The sequence below is a fragment of the Botrytis byssoidea genome (assembly GCF_014898295.1).
Source record: "Botrytis byssoidea strain MUCL 94 chromosome Unknown BBYS_014, whole genome shotgun sequence".
Taxonomy (NCBI): domain Eukaryota; kingdom Fungi; phylum Ascomycota; class Leotiomycetes; order Helotiales; family Sclerotiniaceae; genus Botrytis; species Botrytis byssoidea.
Window position 1 is genome coordinate 446,648 of NW_024065855.1, and position 21,292 is coordinate 467,939.

A 21,292-nucleotide genomic window follows, 5' to 3' on the forward strand; every position below is an offset into this window, starting at 1 on the left:
GGTAAGGACTTCAATACTTCATCATTTTAAGTTTTTTGTTCGATTGGCTTCATATCGATAAATATGTTTAAGTATAAATTTCAATGTGAAAGAAAATGCCTCATTGTTCTTACTTTCATCTGCTTGTTTCAGATCTCAAGGTTCTAATCAAAATAGATTCGTGATTAAAGTCAGGAAATAATATCCAAGGTAATTAGTATCGCGCAGGGTTTTTCGACCTTTTAAAGTGAGTGTACTGTGTATATCTTCAACCGTAGTGATGGTTTGGATGGGAGGAACACTTCGTACATACGAGCACAAGAAGTGTGTAGATTCTATGATAAGCATCCAGGAAGACTTAATTTTCTTGTCCTTCCGCTTCGTATTGCGTCTTGACAGTGAATTATAGACCATGCGACTTTGTAGTTCATTTCCGCATTCATACATTCCTTGCTTGAATTTGGCTTAGGACGCGATGCTTGATATTCTGTATCGCAGCATGCATAGACTACCTACCGTCTTATCAAGATTCAAAACTGCCGGGTCGATGCTAATACCTATTTAGTTACGGTTTAGAACAGCTGTGGACATGGCTCGCTCTTCAAATCAACATTCACGGCTCCAATTTTACTACCGGTAATTAACATTTCTAAATCTTTTCCAAGAGTCAAGTGGCCTGATATTGATATTGATATTGATGTTATTGAGTCATGGTATGCAGGAAGAATTGTTGAAATATGGAGATCATGAATTGTAAGAATAGTTTACAGTTCAAATTGATAAGCCTAGTCATGACGAGAACAGTACGTCGTTGCAGTGGTGATAAGTGTAGCTCATCTCGAGGCTTTTTAATACAATTATCAGCCAGAGCGTTATAGACTATACTTCTCATATCCCTCAATACGGTAGCTTGTGCAGATGTTGTGGTAGGTTATCAGTCTTTACTAGGGAAGTAGACTTATTCATCGATCATGAAATTCAGAGAGTGTAAATGTCGTATCCTGAGCAATGAGCATGTTTAATGTCAGTCAAAAGCTGAATCTAAAGTGAGATTTCCAACAGAGTATACGTATACCTCTTGGGCAACTATATATATTGGTCTGTTTATAGCAACTGCCATGCCCATCCAGAAACAGTAACTTGGAAAATTGAAAAGCTGTACAACAATTCAGCGCGATTGAGCCTCTGTCCCTTTACAATATGCGAGATGATATGCTAGATAACATGCGGAAGGGTTCTTGAAGCCACATCTAGTGAGCGTATGATGGGAACGAACTATTTTGATTATCGATTCGAAAAGGAGGAAGTTGGCAGAACTTATCATCAAGTCAATCGACCTACTTCTCATCACTCCATACAATGTTGAACAGCTTACAATAATAAAGCCAGTCGAGGATTCTGGAAATGGAACAAAACTTTCTCCTCTTTAGCTACAAATTCTGCTTTAAATACCGCCACTGGCTGTCATGATTTGGATCGGCTGCTCGAGGGGACGATGTGTATTCCCATGAGTGAGGATCTTCAGGAGCCTTGAATGTTTATGGAATTTGCGACAACGGGATAGAGTGATTGAGGGCCAGCCCATCGACAATTAGGAAGCATGTGAAGCAATTAGTCGTAACCCCGTCAAGAATCTTGTGGCCCTCTTCCAGGCTCTTCAATCGTTTCCGTAGAGTTAATACATCTACCCAATCAAGGGATGGTTCAGAGATCCAGCTTGCCAGATGCTTTGAAGATAGTTTGAGTCTTCTTTTCTGAATTTTGGCAAGACGATCTATCTCAGCATGATCATAAAGCTGCATGAATTTCTCCCATCCTGGTTCAGTTCTTGCTCTATGTGAAATCCGGAATATGGTAAACCCGCAAACCAAGAGTTGCCCAAACTGTTTTGCGTGATAAGATTCTTCTACACAGTTTGGCATTCATGGCATATTGCACCGTCCTGCTTGATCATCTTCAGAATGAGATGGCGTTCATTGGTGTCCTTGAGGTCTAAAATCCGAAATATATTGTGATATTCATCGATGCTTGATAGAACAAAGTCTACCTCAATATCGGTGATAATACCTACCGTGTTCACCTCTTCCCCTAAACACTCGCATGATAAAATTCCAATGTACTTTTAGTGCCATCATTTTAGTGTAATGATAATCATTCCTTCAATCTCACTCATATTCATAGTTCTTTTTCCCTCCATTCAAAATATTAGTGCGTGGAATCTACAACAACTTTCTGCGGCGGAAGTATCAAACATATATAAGAAGTGTTCAATCTTCTTTTGATATTCATAACGACCTTTGAAAAAAGCACTGTACAAGTTCAATGTTGGATAGACATAAAAGCTCTAGTATCCTCATCGCAAAAATCGAATTCAACAATCAACATCAGAATTTCATGTTCTCACACCGTCGAATTCAGTCATGGAACTGCTCAGTCTAAATGTTGGTACGAGAAGGATACGGAAAATGTAGCACCCACGGATTGCATAGATTCTATATATCTAATTGTATTCTGTCTAAAGAGTTAGTTATATATTGTAAGTAATAAGTCTTATATAGATTTATCGAAAGAGCTAATCTCTTTTGCATTCGCTTAGGGCTTTACTACAGTAGCTGTATTACAGTGGTAATTGAATTGAAGTCATTCACTTCGTTCACACACTAAATGACTAGATTCAATTCACCTCTTGCCAATGCGTCTTGGAAGTTTCGGATGGAATATCAATCAATAATTCAAGCAATATGATTGATATCAATTAAGAGAGACTCTCCAGTCAAATGTCTAGCCTCAGAAGCAAGCGATTTATGGTATCCTGAACATATTGCATTATAGACCAGGGCGAATCAGTTTGTATTTTCTGAGCGCAACAAGCAAGCGAGCTTAATGGAAGATATGACATTTGTACTCATTATGCTGAAATTTGTTTGAGACACGATACGAAGAATGCGAGGCATCCATTCGAATTCGTGGATGTGATTGTAAGAAATCTGGCAACGTGAGCAATTGTCGCAGTCCGATCTATTGAGTACGTTGTCATTCCTTGACAAAATCTAATCTTGGATAATATAGTGTAGATCTTTGCAACCAGCGACGGTGGTATGTGTCCTTGGCTTTACTCCAATCTGCAGAGCAGAATTATGGATTCCCCAGGTTAAAGCATAGAATTCTGATATGCTTCGAAGTGTTTGACGAAAGTTGTTCTTATTAGAATTCGGCATTAGCAAATGAAGTGCTCATACAGACTGGAAAAGTTACGACTCGGGGACTCGTTTGCAGGATCCCCGTACCTACATCCATGTATAACATTGAGATCGATGAAGAATGATTAAAGCTGATCTTGCCCAGATTTAGGTGGTGATCTAGTCTCACATTTGATCTCGATAGGGTTATAACGGAGGCTTTCTGAGCATATTAATCCGTTCCCGCGCATGAATAAAACAATCTTGAAGTCCGAACGAACCTCAGGAGACGTGGGACACTCAAGCTTTTCTTCTAAACGTTTGGATCTCGAATTGTGCGAAAAGACGCAGAAGATTTTGCTATTGAATGTATTGTTTATGCTCAGTAATGAGTCAGATATCGAAAAAGTAATTCGACAAACGGTGAACAATGCCTCTGAAGTAGCCTATCAAAGACTTGGCGATGTTATTACCTACAACGTAGATGATCGAAAGTATCCTGCCAGTAAAATTCAAGCGTCAAATCGAAAGAGGCCAGGCACTGCAAATATCACTTGCTGATGTCAGTGGGTTGAAGTGAAGGGAAATGAATAATGGTGCTCTCAGAAGTCTTAGCTAGTTTATAAACAGCATTCCTCGAAACAATAAAATTAAAACCAGTTTCTGGGAAACACTGTTCTTTGTCGCTCTCCTTATAACGACGTTCTTGAACAAGACTGATGCGCCCCTTTCGACAAGTATCGCTTAATCAGGATGACTTGGTATTATCCCAACGACGGCGAAACTAGGAGACTCTATGTCCAGACTCTGGGAGACAGCATATAATGATATTCTATTGCGACTTTACATAATTTGTGGATGATAGCAGGTCAAACGGGTAATTATTTTAATCGAATATCATTCGCAAAGTATATTGAGTATAGCACTTCATATGGATTTTTCATCCCAAAATAATTTTATAATTTTTTATGTACTATTCAATTCTTTCAATTCTCTTGATTCTGTTGTTTTGAGAAGGACACGGAAGACGTAGCACCCACGTATTGGTAGGTCCTAAATGTCTATATTGTATTCTGTCTAAAGAGCTAGCTATATATAGAAAATAGTAGGACTTATATAGGCACTACTGAAAGAGCTAGTCTCTTTCACATTCGCCTAAAGCTCAACACAGTGGCCATTGAATTGAAGTTATTCACCTACGTTCATACACAAATAAACCACAAAAGATTGTTTTGAGAAACCATAATACTCTTCGCCCCACCCATTCCATTTTCAGTGGCAACTCCTCCATCTCCACCCCACTCCACCACTCTAACGAGCCCTGAATCCCCACTCCACCGCTTCCCAAACCAGCAAAATTCCTCTGCTCTCCAAAAAAAAATGCAAAAAACATAGACGGAACCCTTGAATCCCAGCTTCAAACTGGGTATGGAAGAAAGAATGTCCTTGAGAGAACCTTCTAATAGGAATCGAACCAATATCTCCGGAATCAAAATCCGACGTGCTAACCATTACACCATAGAAGGGTTTTGGCGTCTATTGTTGTAATGGCGATGATGTCGGATTTTAAAACTATATTTGTAATTTGAAGGCGTGAATATTGAAGCTTTTTGATTCTGAAATTGTGTCACTGTAGGACACTATTAGTCACCCGGGATCAGTTCGGGGCTGCCAAGGATATGGGCCGTGCATACATCAAGAAATAGGAAATAGTAAACCTTAAGTCCAAGGACTACAGGCTTGGTTTATAAATCATAATAAATCTATAATATATAATTTATAATAAAGAGAAAGATTATAGATCTATAATATCAAGATTATAGAAAAGAAAAATATAAGAAATTGGGTATACTCTAAATTAATCAAGATATAAGATTAGTTTTCATTAGAATTCTAATATAATATTATATAACTTTTTACTTATTCCCTAGTATCTTCTCGGTATATTCCCGATTATTAAACCCTAACAAATAGAAACGATGTTGACTTTGAGAATATTCTAAATATAGTTGTTGGTATCACCATGGGGATGGTGAAGACAATATAGTACTATGGTTCACACTGTTGTAATATTGCTTGAGGTTCTAAAAGCTAGGACTACGATACGTCTATACTATAGTGCCAAGGCACTAGCGCAAGTGCTAATGCGGTCACATGATCCCTGTCCCGACAATAGTAATAAGATTATTATTATATTAATGTTCTTATGGAATGTTTATATATAGCTAGGTATCTAGGTAGCGTTTCTTGTACTATGCTGAATTATATATATGATATGAATGAGAACATTCATATGAGGTAGAATATTGATATCAGTTGGAATAATGATATTAATTGGGATAACCATATGAAGTAAAATATTGATATGAATTGAGATAATGATAACATGATATCAATTAGGTCAATCATAGGGATCAGAAAGAGGGGGGCTTAAGGGGTTTCTCCTTTGTGCCTGTACTCTCATTCCTACTCCCAGGCACAAGAGCTCTAAAATGACGCCGGCGCCAGCTCGCACACAATGTATATTAATATAACCATTGATATAACTATTGATATAGATGTTCAATTCTTAGCCTCATTGAATGTGACCTCGGGACTGAGAACAACCTCGTTACTCGACAGTCCTTGTCAACATTACTGTGGCTAGAGACTTGAGTTGCCACGTTGAACACTCTAATGTTTGACAGCGACACGATATTCAAAGTGGAATCAAACTTTCAAATTGCTTAGACCACCTATCTTGACTCAGAACTTAAAAGCTTCTAATTGTCGGATTACGGTCCGGACTATTGGAACGTTGTCTTCAAGAGACTCGAGAAAGTGCTGTCAAACTCCAAATAATAGAAACTTGGCATTGTCGTGGGCTCTCAAAATGCCCAATCGCAAACGATATTCTCCTTAAACAACCTTAAGTTCCATATAAAAATCATACGGGTGCCATTATGCCTGTGGCATCGGTTGTGATATGGCAAACAGCAATCCTTTCATAAAACAAACGAGTAAAGTAAAAGACAGAACGAGAAGAGAGAATTCAATATCTACATCGTAGAGACCAGCCACGATATGATATCACCACACTGGAAGAAATATCTATCGAAGCTTAGAACCAAACATATGCTCCTATGATAATGATGCTTCATCGAATGTTGCTCGTCTCATCGGCCACAAACCTGTTTTCCCCTAGCTTTAGCATCATCAATGTCAATTCCGCAGTCATCATCATTATTTCAGCCTCATTAACATCATCGTTCCCACCAAAAAACATGGAAATCGCATTAGATATGCAACAAAAGTATCAAATAACTCCACGATCGTTATGGCGCTTCACTCTGTGCCACAAGCAGTTTTTTGGGTCATAATTAAAATTGAATGGACTGACATTCTCCTGAACAATCACGTGGGATTGCATATTCACCGCCATTTTCATTCTGCCCATACCCTCACAAACACGACGCGCCATGGTTTTGGAGTTGTCCCTACCAAAATATCATTGCAATATTAAGTCGATGAGCTTGCCATGCGACGAGACACATGTAAGTTTTCCTACTATAGCTTATACGGAAAACAAAACGAACGTGTTGAGATACACTACATTTACTGCCTTTGATTCCGTTGAAGTTAAGCAACGATGATTTCTGGGTCTAAAAATATCCGTTCAGTAAGGGCATTGTGAGGCCTTCTAAATGATGTTCTGCTTTGTTCCAATTTGTGTTTCATATGATACGGAATCACTCGAGAGCCAGTGCAATAAGGAGGTATAGGGAACTTCTTTCGATAATTTGAGGTTGCACTCGCATCTTTGTCTTTTAAGCAAACTCAACCACAACAACAGTTGAGGAAACAATGAATGGTTGTTCTCATGGCAGATTTGGGCTTTTGTTAAACAGTTCTCGCGATGGATTAACTTGTAATCGTTCTTTCGCGACAAGTATTTGCAAAATCCTGCCATACACGCTTGCCTTGTTGCTTGGATATATATTACACCTTTCCTTTTGCTTACCTACTTTAATACTACCGGCACAAATATTACAGCATCGATGCCCCACCAGCAATACTGAGTCGACTAATTTTGGTGACCTTTATCAGCGTTCATTACTGTCACGAGTTGCGAGTCAAGTGACTAGACGAACAACTTAGAGTTGATGGGATCAACCAAACTTTGTCAGAGTACGATACCATGCATTTTCGGCGACAGGAGACCTGGCTCTCGGCGTCATCCTTGGAACGCAGCTCTTCAATTGACCTAGGCGAGCTCACGCCATATATTACACCATCCCTCCCACGCGGCTCTACCAATCCCGCTTTAATAGAAACGCAGACGCGCAAAGTTCTCTTTGATATCCATGTACCAGAATGCGGCTCGTTCGTCTGACGGTTTGGCTCGACAGGCTATGTTTACCACAGCAAGTATCATCAGGTATTATGCGCGGTGATTTGCTTTCGATATTTTCATTCGTACGTGTGTATGAGTGCCGGAACCAATTTCCATCAATCTGCCACTACTCGAAATTTTCAGGGATACCTACGTTCCAACGTTAGATGGATATCTGCGTCCAGGCTCACTAATTGGTTTCCTGTTCTTTAGCCAATGCTGATTGTTCACAGTGACCCTCAAAACTATCATCATGCCCTTTCTCTCTCGGACCACATTAACTTTGCTTGGGGAAAGATGGCACACGGCTGCCCAGCTGAATTCGGAACATACGCGAGAGACATTAGCCGAGTCGCAGTTGATGACTGATAGGAGGTTGAGAAATATTTGAAGGAGCGAGGTCTCGGACAAGGGAGGTTGAATTGTGGTCGGAAAGAGGGACATGAACCGAAGGTTGTTAAAGCATCATGATGTGATACATGGATCATCAGGTTCCCCCTTCATACTGATATAGGGGATTTATGCTGTATTGGTGCAGATATATACAAAGTGAAAATCCATCGCCGTAACCCATGTCTCGAATGCCGATACAGTAATTTCGCGTGTTTGACGGGAGATAAATTCTGTTGACAACTAAAGAAGCGTTGCAAGATATTTGCATTGGATTATACTGAGACAAAGAACAACATCTTGATGAGATTGAAGACGTCGAATCCAGCTTCATATCGACCCAATATTGAGGAACTTCCTAATCCTTCACTGAGTATCAAGTATATCCTATCAAACTCCAGTTCTCAATGTTTTGTTGCTCATCTGATTTTCAAACCTGATTTTCAAAATCTATCCGATATCATCATAATCATCATCATCGTCGTCGTCATTATGATCTTCGCCATCAGCACCATCATCATCGCCAGCTTGAAAATCAAGGAACCGGAACCAGATATGCAACAAAACAAACGTCGAGTCAAGGCCACGATTTTCAGAAACCAAAAGAGTAGTCTTGGAAGAATATCAATATATCAACGCAGCACGTCCACTGCCGATCATTGAATTCATCCATTTTGTTGCTTATCTTATTTTAAACCTGCTTTTTGTTGTTCAGATATGCTGTTCAATATAACATCATCACCATCATACCATCATCATCAATGGAGGAATTAAAACCAAGGAACTATCATCAGATAGCAACAGAAAGTGAAATCAAATAAAAAATCAAGAATGCACCATTAGATATGCAACAAAATGTAGACATAGACGTTGTGTTGAAGACAACTTCAAGCTATGAAGCTTCAATGGATGGAGCAGACCTTCCTGTCCGCAGGTATAGACTCTAAAAATATCTGCCAAAGCCAATTATATTCAAATCTTGAGGAGTTCTAGAACTATGTCAAAGTTCAACAGTGTAAATTTTCGAATTCAAACGGTTTTGTTGCTTGTCTCATTGACCGCAAACCTGTTTTTGTTGCATGCAGAATTGGTATCCAGGTACTCGGCCCTCCACATCCGCCGTCATCACCATCATAGATAACCGTCGATGATGATAATAGATCGTCGCCAGCCACAAAAGCAAGCCATGGCTTTTTTGAAGCAAGGAATTTTCACAACAGACATGCAACTAAAGTGCCTCCTGGACGATATGTACCTACTTTCTTTTCTCTCCTGTCTAGAGCAAGGAAATAGATACGATTATAGACGAGCAACAAAACACAGAAACATAACTAAGACATACAAAATCAAGAAAATTTCGCTTCAGATGAGCAACAGAACTATCTACCTTTCAAATATGACTTCTTCACATCAAAAACCAAGGAAATAAATCTACAGACGAGCAACAAAATCTGCCCTCCTTCGAATTCATGGGACATTCACCTCGAAAAGCAGGGAATGAAATACGAACTATAGATGAGCAACAAACCGTTCCTTCGTTCGAAATACAACATCTTCACGTCAAAAAAGCAAGGAAATTTTACCTTAGAGCAGCAACAAAACCATTCTTTTTCCAAATTTACATGAGATGAACCTCAAAAATCAAGGAAACAACTTTACAGACAAGCAACAAAAAGCGCTTGATGCAGTGTTACCAAGGAAAGGAGGCTCAAACGATTCTACGTTGTGAAGACCTATAAAGCCTGGAACATTGCGGTAGTGGTGGCGGAGCGGGAATGGCTACCGGTGTGGTATGTTGTGCATTACATCAACCTTAATACCTTGATTTGCGAATTTACATCATCATTCTTCAAGAACTTGGTAGCTAGTTAATTGGTCGTTGTAGAATCTGTACGATGGTGACTTGGGTATAAGAAGGAGTATAATATCCCAATGATTTAAGGAATATCAATGATACATTGATTCATGTTCAATCACCAGGTTAGGTTACCTAACCTACCGATTCTTTTACTTTTCGAAACCCAATCACGTCATTCATTCAACGCGATGTTACCCCTGGGGAATCTGGAACATAAACGACCGTATCATGAATCCAGGAACCAGATCTACCCAAGTACGAATTCTTGGTGGGAGGCTAGCCCATGGGTGAGCTCTGATGTTGAGCAAAATCAAGGCACGAGATGACTCGGTAGTCAGCAATCGAGGACGCTTTATCCGACCGACATTTATCCGTTCGGAGGTATAAGTCCTATCGACGAGAGAGAGCATTTGTTTTTGCCTTGAAATAAATTGATCACGATTTACTAAACGCTGAGCTCGATTAGTGATCAAATCTGCGCATGCGACATACCTACCTACATACATGGATGACTAGAAACTTTAGGTAGGAAGGTGGGTAGACTTTTAATTCGAATCGAATCAATATGGAGCCGAATCGGTGGTAACTTATAAGCCCTGAAAGCATTCTGTCTACTCGGATACCGAATGCACCAACCGACCTTTGATATGATAGTACGAAATGGGTTGTATGTCTAAATGGATACAGCGCAGAACAAAAGTTAAGGTTGCAAAATTATTTGATGTATTGGCAGCGGATTTTTTGTCTACCTAGGGTTAGTGAAGGTGGAAGTTCATTATTGACCATCGATGACATGAGTAAAGTTGTATGAATTCCACTACTTAGGTAGGTTCATACTCACTATACTAGTTTACTGAGTGCTGTGTGCAGAATTGCTTTTAACCTTCAATTAATATTCGAGCACATGATCAACTAAACAACCATCTAATTATTAGTCGGCTCGGGTTACTGAAGCATCTTTGATTATCTCTCTCATCAACCGATGCTATTCTGTTACCACTACGGCTAGTACTCGGCCAATTTGTGGAAGTAGTTCATGATGATCTGAATAACCTGGATCAATATACCACCTGGCACCTCCGGATTTCCCCCGCCTCCACCTCTCCACTATATTGCTTTTGCTGATACCGGAACACAACGGGCATTTTCAACGTCTTGAACCTGTTTCTGCACGATGATGAAAACTATAATAGACGGGCTTGGCCCCGGTCTCCAGATAAGCGCCTGAATCCTCTTTGTTTTGTGATGCATAATCGAGAGCATGGTACATTGTAGCGACGGTGAGTAGTTAATTAATTGGCATGTATCTTTTTCTGAGACATAAAATAACATTCCGTATCGATTGAAAAAGACTGGTTGCGTTGTGCCGAAATCTCAAAGTCAATCCGAGCATTAGACTGCTCTTTGGCAAATCGGCCTCAGTTGCCAAGTGTTGCGCTTATCTGAGCCACAGTGATAGTGGCAACCCAGTCCCATAAGCATTGGTATATACACTCTCAGGAAAGCTTCTTCATTTATTGGCAAAGATGCTTGATTGAATGAATGTCGAACATGAGGCTCATCTAATGTCAGAGAAGTTTTGAAAGATTTACTGGAAGTCACATCCAATCTACATTTTAATATCAATATCTTATAATATCTAGAGATTCAAAAGACGACAACATCACAAATCCATATCGCCTCACAGATGTACCCGGAAATATACTTTTCCCGCACGGTGAAAACTGGGGCGACGTCATTCAAAGATGCAGGTGCAGATCAACGTCGGTGTTGAGGGGGAAACTTAAACACAAAGCGCAATACTTGAAGGATTGCATGAGGTGCTTAGCGGTCCGGAGCGATTCTTGCGATTACTCAACGTCTCACTCAAAACACAAATCCCATGCTTGAGTAATCATGCCGTTATTTCCATATTCTCAAGTCAGACAGTCCATCAGAAATTCGTCTGACTCGTAAGATCATTCTGGGGCGATAATCCTAAATCTAAGTATGTTTCAGTGGTGTAGGTCCTCAAAGTAGATCAAATTGTTTTCCCACTTTGAATGTAACGTCTATTTTGTTTCTACGGATGTCTGTAACATATTCTAGCACAACCTCGCTTTACTCGCTCTGCTCGCTCTGTTATTCGTGCGAGTAAGTAGAGCAGTCACTCCATTCACACTCTCTATCAATCTTGGTTGCTTCTAGTTCTAACTCTAGGTAGGTCTGACACGAACTATTGTCCAAAACCCAAACTACGATGCACTCGTATGATAAAGTATACTCGTATTAAACTTTAAGCCCCATTAAATTTTGGCAGGAGAAGTTCCATAACTTGATTGGTTGTCAGTTGCAAAACAAGATGATGGGGCCGATCCTACCCCCGGGGGGACTCCAACAAAAAAATGGGAAGTCACATTGAAGGGGTCCTGCATATAAGATCCAAAAATGACGTACCAAGCGGGAAACCATGAATTGATATTCAAACAAATTCACCACTTACTTCATCTTCTGCATCTCCTTTAGTGAGCTTCAAGTTCTTCCAATTTTCTTAATATGATAATTTGATATCCTTTTGAACTATTATTGAGAAAGGTCAACTAAGTTTTGCTTTTCTTCTCGGACATTTCTATACGAGCAATTCTCATTAGGGTTTTTGATACAAGGTCTAGAGTGCGGGGAAAACGAAAAGTCCTAGAAGCTCTTAGATTCACTGCTTTGACTACTAGTTCTAGCCCTGTTTTTTAGTCTTCATCTTATCGATCGATCATTTTTTGAATCAAGAAAGTATGTATTTCGCCTGACCATATATATTTCTCATACAAGAACCAGAATTCCTTTAAGAAGTTTCTTTCCAATATCCTTCGCACTTCTTACGCAATCTTACATTCCCAGCCTTCAATATCACAAGAGAAAACCACACTAGGAGACTAATGATCAATCGAATAGTATCAGATAATACAAATTAAATGGCGGGTGGTATTCATACGCCCACCTCCAGTGACGGAAAGGCCATATTCCAGGAGTCCGATTTATCTTCACAATCATCCAAACATGGCGCATCGACCGGTGCAGGATCTCACCTCGAAAATCCTGGTACTCAACCACCCCGCGCAAATCGAGTAGCACGATTTCCATCTGGCGACAATGAAAATGCAGTAACGAATATTAGAGAGTCCGACAAGATCGAGATTAGCGAAGAAGATTGTTGGGGTCAATTGGGATACTCTTTCCCTACCTGGAAAAAATGGATGATTTTGTCGGTTATTTTCATGGTTCAGGTTTCCATGAACTTCAATACCAGTTTATACTCAAACGCCATTGGTGGTATCGTTGATGAATTTGGTGTCAGCGCACAAGGTGCAAGAGCTGGTGCTATGATTTTCTTGGTGCTATATGCATTCGGTTGTGAATTATGGGCTCCATGGTCTGAAGAATTGGGTCGCAAACCTATTTTGCAAGCTTCTCTGTTCTTGGTCAACATCTGGCAAATTCCAGTTGGAATTGCTCCCAACTTTGCCACTATTATGGTTGGCCGTGCGCTTGGTGGTCTTTCATCAGCAGGTGGTTCCGTTACTCTAGGTATGATTGCCGACATGTGGGAATCAGATGATCAACAATACGCCGTCGCATTTGTAGTATTCTCATCTGTTGGTGGAAGTGTTTTGGGTCCGGTTGTTGGTGGTTTCGTCGAGGCTAATCTGGCTTGGAGATGGAACATCTGGATTCAACTTATCTTTGGCGGTGCCGTACAACTCCTTCATTTGGCTCTTGTACCTGAGACTAGATCGACAATCATGATGGATAAAATCGCCAAGAAGATGCGAAAGAGTGGCGAAAACCCAAACATTTACGGTCCAAACGAGATCACGCCATTCAAGGAACGATTCTCCATTAAAGAGACCTTGGTTACTTTCGTCAGACCTTTCAAGATGTTCTTGACAGAGCCAATTGTCTTAACCTTGAGTTTGTTGTCTGGATTCTCTGATGCACTCATCTTCATGTTCATTCAATCCTTCTCACTCGTGTACAAACAATGGGGCTTTGGAACTGTCGAACTTGGTCTCTCTTTCCTTCCCATTCTTGTGGGGTACTTCATCGCTTGGTTCGCATTCATTCCCGCCATCAAACGCAACGTCAAACAACGCGCCAATAAGCCAGATGACGAGCACGCTCAATTCGAATCTAGACTTTGGTTCTTGCTCTACACGGCACCATGCTTGCCAATTGGTCTTATTGGTTTTGCCTGGACTTCTACAGGCCCACCAATTCATTGGATCGGTTCCTCAATTTTCGCAGCGATTGTCGGTATTGCCAACTATAGTATTTACATGGCGACAATTGATTATATGATTTGTGCCTATGGACCATATTCGGCTTCTGCTACAGGTGGAAACGGATGGTCGAGAGATTTCTTAGCCGGTGTTTTGACAATCCCTGCTACTCCTTTCTTCCAGAGTATGTATTCCTCTTCTAATAACTTTTGTCTGAGAATACTGACACGAAACCATAGACATGTCATCTGACCCATCTCGCTCACTTGCTTACGCCTCTACCATTCTTGCATGTATCTCCTTCGTCCTCGTGATCGCTGTCTACGTCATCTACTGGAAAGGACCTGTTCTCCGCAAACGCTCACCTTTCGCTCAACAACTATCTGATGCCAAAGCTGCCCATAACGAAATCGTTCATGAAAAAGGAACCCATATCGGTGAAGGATCAACTGCGGTAGATGGGACTCATCTATCAAGAATGCCAACCGGAGCAAGAGCAAGAAGTTTCGCTCGTAGTCAACAAGATCTTAGAGTAAGACAAAATACGGGAAGCAGACCGCACAGTACACATGAGAAGAGCAATCCAAATAGCAGGGCAAACTCCAGAGCAAATTCTAGGGCGAACAGTCCAGTTAGGAGGGACATGGCGGAAGCAAATCATGCAGCGGCGATTCAGGAAGCGATGCATCATGAACGTAATGACTTGAATGAGAAGAGTATGGTCTAAGAGTGGATGGTAATAAGGAGGAAGCAATGAGCTGTTAATGATGGGTAATGTCAAAATGGCATTGGATCAGGTGTTCGGTATTGATATCCTAACTTAATTGTATTTATAAGCAGAGGAGTTTCAAAGGAGCCAAAGATGGGAGAGGAGGAAAACGGGATTGCATAGAAATGATAGGTACCAGTGATGGTAGATAAATACACGAATGAATGAACTTATACTGCTTGTCCTAGTAATATGTGAGCCATGTGGAACTTCTGTACTATTTCCAACCTCTAACGTATGCAAAGATGGTACGAACAACTTCAAGGAAACATAGCAGAACCATGGCAATTTCCTTGGCCTCAACAAAGTTCCCCAAGATCTTCAAGTTGTGGGTTTCACAGAGATCTATGGTGAATATAACCATCCGCTCACTATACACTCTACATCAAATGCCTTTAAATGTTCACTTGAATATTCAGACAATAATCAAAATCCATCGTTGAGCATCGTGTTGAACACAAACCGAAGGAAAAACAAAGAATAGTATAAAGATTGAACAAAAAAGCAAAGAAAATAAACTCAAAATCAAAATCACAAAAAGCGCGTTTGCGTTTATCGACGTGAATCTTCACAACCCCGCCCCGCCCGTATCAATCAATTATGGCGGCTAATAACACTGACACTATCACCCAAAACAGAGCGAGGCCTAAGAAAATCATTCTTGATATATCAGCATCATTTTCGCTATCTGAAATTTCGACTTCGAAAACCGAGAACTCTGAAGGCTTGAAATTTGGAATTAATAGTATCTGGGCGATACGAAGAGTGAATGAGAGGAAAGCATCTCCATCGACGAAATCGAAAATCGGAATACCTGCTATTGTAGCCGCGATTGCGTCTGCGCCTACTACGACTGAGGAACCAAAAAATACTGCCATACCTGCGACATCTACTGCGATTGTCGCTATATCAGCTAGCACCGATAGAGAAAGCGACGTGAGATTGGACGAAGTGATAGATTCATTGAATTCGAATATGCCGGGAACACCAACCGCGAGAAATCGATCTTCTCTGATCGCAAACGCAAACGCAAACACGATGATAGCTTCTCCAATTCTCGCACAGGTACAGCGTGTTCAAAGTATACGTTCTGCATCTACTCACGAATCTTCTTCCCCTCCGCCTTCTCAATCGCCCAAATCAAAGCCCTCCCAATCGCAACCCAAACCCGCTCGAACAGCGACGAAAACTGCGAAATCTGAGCTCCCTCTCAAAGCTCTGAATCAATCTATAACCTCGCGGCTGACCACGCCCTCTGGCGCGCGCTCTATGGGTAGAGGAAAACCCCTGCCGGGAAATTATCAGAGTGTTGCGAGGAGAGTTACGATGACGATTGTGGCATTGCCTATACTGTTTGTTACGAGTTGGGTGCTTTGGGATAGACGTGAGTTATTTCTGTTTGGTTTCGTTTGGTACTTGCGGGATTTGGAAGAGAGAAGGAAGAGGGGTAATGAATGAATGAATGAATGAATGAATATATGCTAATGAATATGCGACAATAGTAGTTCTAGGTCAAGAAAAGAAATCACTTCTCCACGATCCGCCTATGGTACCTGGACCACCAATGGCTGCGGAGATGGAAGCTCGGAATAATAGAGAATAATAGAGTGTGGATTTAATTGTGAGTAGAGGATTTTATGGCATGGTTGGACGATTTATGAGGGGTGAATGTGTTGAATACATATATTGTGGTGAGGGAAGCTCCATCTTCCAATGAAAAGTCTGGTTATTTATGGATGAATGGATGATGGGATAGGAGTTATTCTGGATGTAATGGCATGAAAATGGCATGAAACGATATTTGGTACCCCCTTCATCAGAGAATAAAATCGTCGCTCGAAGCTGTTGTTTTGTATCCTAGTGGATGCGCATTGAGATTACTGAAAACTTGGAGGTTGGATGTATCGGCCTGATCAATTGATGAGGTCTGATCTTTAGTTTGAATGTTTGCAGTATGCTCATTATGCATATAGCACAGTACTCTCAGTTGGAGCATCTGCTTTCTATTATAATCCACAGCCGCCCCGCTCTCAAAGACCCCTAGAGAGTTGTGATAGAAATCCAAAATATGCCCCTTTCTAGAGTGTGGAAATTTCACTCTTCTTCTTTTCCCTTCTTCATCTCATTTACCAAATCCTCAAACATAGGGAATCTTGCGCTCTGGTTCCAAACTCCAAGAAATGTAACCAATCATCTATCCAAAACCCAAACTCCTGACGTAAGTGCTAGTGCAAATATCCTCATAAAATATACATATTATAACATTAAAGACTTCGTAAAGTTCTCAAATTAAATCCTTTTCCTTCTTTTCTTGCGCAATAACTTCGTCGTAATCGACAAATCCGGCGCCTTCACCATCGCGATCAACCATGTATCCAAATTTGGATCGGTGATCTTTGATATAGCTGGGGATGTCGTTGTTGTTGTCTATTCTTTTGTACCACTGTTGATGATTGAAGGTCAGTGTAGTTCTACTTTGGTGGTAGGAGATGAATAACGTGAAATTTTAAAGGGTGCGTGAATTTGATGAGGCTCACTTGAGACCTCTTGGATTCGTGAAGATGAATCGAATCTTCGACCATGGTTCCAAAATTTCACCTAGCAATCCATTTCTCCATCTCAAATGCCGGAGAGAAAAATATTGTTCACATACCTGACCAAATCTATCCCACAAATCCTTCCCTCTTCCCACTCTATCCACGATCCGATCCGTCATTCTGAACTCCTGCTTGTTCAAATTTGTGTGACTGAAGCTCTCCATTTTCCTTCTCATTTCCTTGAGTGTACTAAAACAACTACTACAATGCCAAGCCGCGTTCCACAAGTTTCCGATACTTTTACTATCTCTTTCATCTACCTGGACGTGTCCTCCATGGCGACTGCGTAAACTATGCGGTTTGATAGTATTTTCCAGACCCCGATAGAACGTCGCTTGAGGATGCGCCCACTGTTCTCCTCGGTGTCGAAATTGAAAGGAATAGTAGTAGAATTGCGAGCGCAGTGTAAGAATCACGGGGAAAACGCAGTTGCGCAGGACTTGAAGAGAAGCAGGTCGAATTACCTCGTCGATATCGGAGACGAGTATTACATCTCCTTCGTTGGGTTTCTGTTCGCCCACCAGCTTGGGGAATACCTGGGTAAACATAGCGTCCCGTTGGAATTTCTCTTGAATCCATGCGTTCGCTTCGTATTCTTTGGAGCCGGGTAACGTGGTGTTGGAGACTGGGGGAGGAGCATCGGTCAAAACGTGATAGATAATTTTATCCTCGAAAGCAGAGAATTTGGCTCGGTGTTCTTGAAAAGTCATGTTTTTCGCGAGACCGGTAAAGGTAGTTGGCGCTTCGAGGATGACGAAATAATCTACCTCGGTGTTCATTTCATTGAGACGAATTTCGAGCCAATCCAGCTCGGAATTGACCATGAAGAGATCGTATATCTTACGTTTTTGTGAACGATCGGGATAGGATGTAAGGGAGTGAGAAGCGCATAGTTGGTCGGAGCTGGAGGCGGGAAGGAAGTTGTTGTAGATGTGAGCGGTGCGTTGTTCGAAGGCTATATCTTCCTCGGTGATGGTGAGAGGAGTGGATTGGATTCGTGGTAGAAGGAAATACGTGCAGATGTAGAAGAAGACAATTACAGAGAATATTTTAATGATACGAGTAGTTTGGCTTTGAAGGGAATATCTTGCTTTGGATAGTTGTAACGCCATCTTGGATAGCAAAATGTTATGATATCCTCAGAAGGTGAATCAAAAGAAGGAAAGAAAGTAAAAGAGAACGACAAAAGAGAAGGATCAAAGCTAAATTTGACAGCCCTTGTCATATCTGAGTGAGATTCCTTGTACAGCAAATGTAATGCCATACCTGAACCTATTTCAGTAAACCCCTAAGAAACTTACTTCACCGAGGAGCTTGCACACTGCACAGTCCTTCGTGGCACGGTGTTTGCATTTGCTTCATTTCATCCCACTATTATTTGCTGAGGTTTTTTTTACCCCTAAACTCGCTGGGCTGCTACATTAAAAAACCATCGAAGCGCTCTGTTTTTGGCTGAAGGAGTGGCCTGCGCTTCGAGGAAATTAGCTCGGTGACCACCAACCCGATAAAACATCGCTATTATTCTATTAAGCCTCTGTCCAATAAAAAGAATACCGCTACAGATTGTGGCACCAGTGAGCAAAGCCTTAAATCGTAGAAGATTTACTAATTACTCGAAGAGTACAAGTGTGAACTTCCTTGAGATGAAATTGCATCTACCTCGTATAACCAGCATCATGTAAGCATCAGCCTCCCACAACTCGCTTAGTGCGATTCTGTACAAACTTTATTTTGAGGTATCCTACTCGTGCCTTTCACCTATCATGGAGATCGTGGGTCGATTTTTGGGTAATATCCGTAAAAGTGCATGAACGAGGATGAGATTGACATTGACGGGCCACATGTAATTTTGAAATAGTAATAAAAGGAGGTTGCTGCCGAGGCTGCCCCTTGGCTCGCATTGTGTAAGCCTAGTGGCTTTTCCGCTCAGCTAGGGTTGGGCGATTTGATGATATGTAATATCGCATATTCATCAATCAAATATATATATGAGCTCACAGAGATCACGGATATTTGGAACAAAGAGACGTTCACTGAATACGTCAAAGTCCTATAAAACTCTATAAAATCTCTACCAAAAGCTATTTTGAAGCTATTTGGAAAGAAAACAATTAATACAAATATCACATAATAAGCACCTGACTTTTAGATCTAATTATACACTAAATTGAAAATTAGAACCCGTCAAAAACTTTTTCCAAATACGACCCACTTTCATTCATCCTGATGGATTCATTGGTTGAAAAAAACACATGTATAATCTTGGCATCATATTCCATCACGCCTCAAAAAGCGTTATAATATAGATTTATATAATCAACCCCAAGATGATATAATTCGCCCATCCCTACGCTCAGTCCCATATCTTAGACGATATAAATCTACTCAGGGAGCTACTTTGACAACGTTTGGGCATTCGAAACGCGCTTGAATCCTTGGTAGTATAGATAACCCTGCTAAAAATATCAAAGCTTTGTTGGAGAAATTGTCTTCCTTATCCGAAAAGCAACAAGAAAATTTGCCTCTAAATGACATGAAGTGAAATTGCCATCAGATTCATTATATATTACGATGTAGGGCAGGTCTAGCAAGTTCAAACCCAAGATTTTGACTCTATCCGTATTCCGAACGTGGTGTACGAGTCCGATGTACAACACCAAACTCGCAAGATTAAACGAAAGTCTTGAAATGAGTCTTTTCCAAAATTGAGTGTTAATTTGGTTCTATATCTCGAATTCTCTTGATTTATATAACTATTAAGAATTGTTCTTCAGTAGATCATGATCTTTAGGAATTTTAGGAAGTCATTGATTTATCTTTTTTGATATCATTTCGATCGAAGTGTAGATTCTTGTTAAAGTTCAAATGAACCTTAATTAGTGACATCCACCGTCCGCATGGGCAGTAGGCAACGGTGAAGACTACCACTTTACCATGGGTTAAGTCGGTAGAATTACTCATGTCGACTCCACGGCATCATTCAAAGGGGACTTGATCATGTAAACCAACAACGGGTAAAGACATTCCAGAAGCAAGTAATATTGGGGCTCAGAGCTCCCGAATAGATTAATGGCCCAATGAGATAATCGCCAGTGCCCACGGCCAATTTATTCGGTATCCGTATAGAATGAATGGCAACCCCTCATCTACACTAGTGAACTATATTTTTATGCTTATTGAATTAAGTTTGATTATTTGAAAAAGTCGGTGGAGGCGTCAAGGCAGTAGCGTGAATCCAAAATGATCAAGATTAAACAATAAATATACGGTGTATCTCTGTGGAGGCAAAGGGATTTGCATGTTCGGGAAAACGTGAAGGGAAAACATCGGTTGCGATGGAAAAGAGTTTGGGAATCATCTCTCGCATATCTTTCACAGATGTCTGCTGATTCTGCTCTGATCAATAGAAAAGATATGAGAAACGGGAGAGCCAAGTAAATATGATAGCTCCAACGAACGATTTCAAAGGGGTTTCGTGGGCTGTTCGTCCACTTTCTCTTCATTCTTCCAACCCTTCCTCTCCAACCACCCACCAGCCATTACGTTGGACTGCTTGGAAAGCATGGAACTTGTTAATAATCACTTCTTGAGCTAAGGAAGGACTATGCAATAGTACATCGAAATGAGAGCAATCTCAATCACCCGTAAAAGCACAAAAACTCTGCAAAGTTACCTCTTAATAACTAGCTTAAATGGCAAAATTAGTCTTTTCAGCCGTACACAAACCAATCAAGGAATTGAGTGATCATAAATATGGATTCCAGTATCTGCCTATATCGTTTCGCTCCTTCCAAATTCGCTCTCATTTGCATAGCGATGTAGAGAATTGAGCAGGTGAATAATTGAGAAGCGTCTGCTTTTGGTAGTTCGAGAATGATAGGAGAGGACTAGACTC

The 21,292-nt window shown here is 40.8% G+C and overlaps 4 protein-coding genes across 4 annotated transcripts; 3 read left to right on the forward strand and 1 right to left on the reverse strand.

Annotated features, from left to right (window-relative positions):
- Positions 1–8,223: 8,223 nt before the first annotated feature.
- Positions 8,224–8,583, forward strand: EAE97_007292 (uncharacterized protein; the record flags this gene model as incomplete). The annotated part of the gene is made up of 1 exon (XM_038877807.1): positions 8,224–8,583. The coding sequence occupies one exon, from the start codon at positions 8,224–8,226 to the stop codon at positions 8,581–8,583; it is 360 nt and encodes a 119-aa protein (XP_038731292.1).
- A 4,143-nt stretch (positions 8,584–12,726) lies between these two features.
- EAE97_007293 (uncharacterized protein) lies at positions 12,727–14,758 on the forward strand (the record flags this gene model as incomplete). Its single annotated transcript, XM_038877808.1, has 2 exons — positions 12,727–14,215; positions 14,271–14,758. 2 exons carry the CDS (start codon positions 12,727–12,729, stop codon positions 14,756–14,758), a joined length of 1,977 nt encoding a protein of 658 aa, XP_038731293.1.
- A 642-nt stretch (positions 14,759–15,400) lies between these two features.
- EAE97_007294 (uncharacterized protein) lies at positions 15,401–16,403 on the forward strand (the record flags this gene model as incomplete). The annotated part of the gene is made up of 2 exons (XM_038877809.1): positions 15,401–16,184; positions 16,303–16,403. 2 exons carry the CDS (start codon positions 15,401–15,403, stop codon positions 16,401–16,403), a joined length of 885 nt encoding a protein of 294 aa, XP_038731294.1.
- Positions 16,404–17,084: 681 nt separating this feature from the next.
- EAE97_007295 (uncharacterized protein) lies at positions 17,085–18,509 on the reverse strand (the record flags this gene model as incomplete). Its single annotated transcript, XM_038877810.1, has 2 exons — positions 17,085–17,243; positions 17,454–18,509. 2 exons carry the CDS (start codon positions 18,507–18,509, stop codon positions 17,085–17,087), a joined length of 1,215 nt encoding a protein of 404 aa, XP_038731295.1.
- Between the last annotated feature and the right edge of the window lie 2,783 nt (positions 18,510–21,292).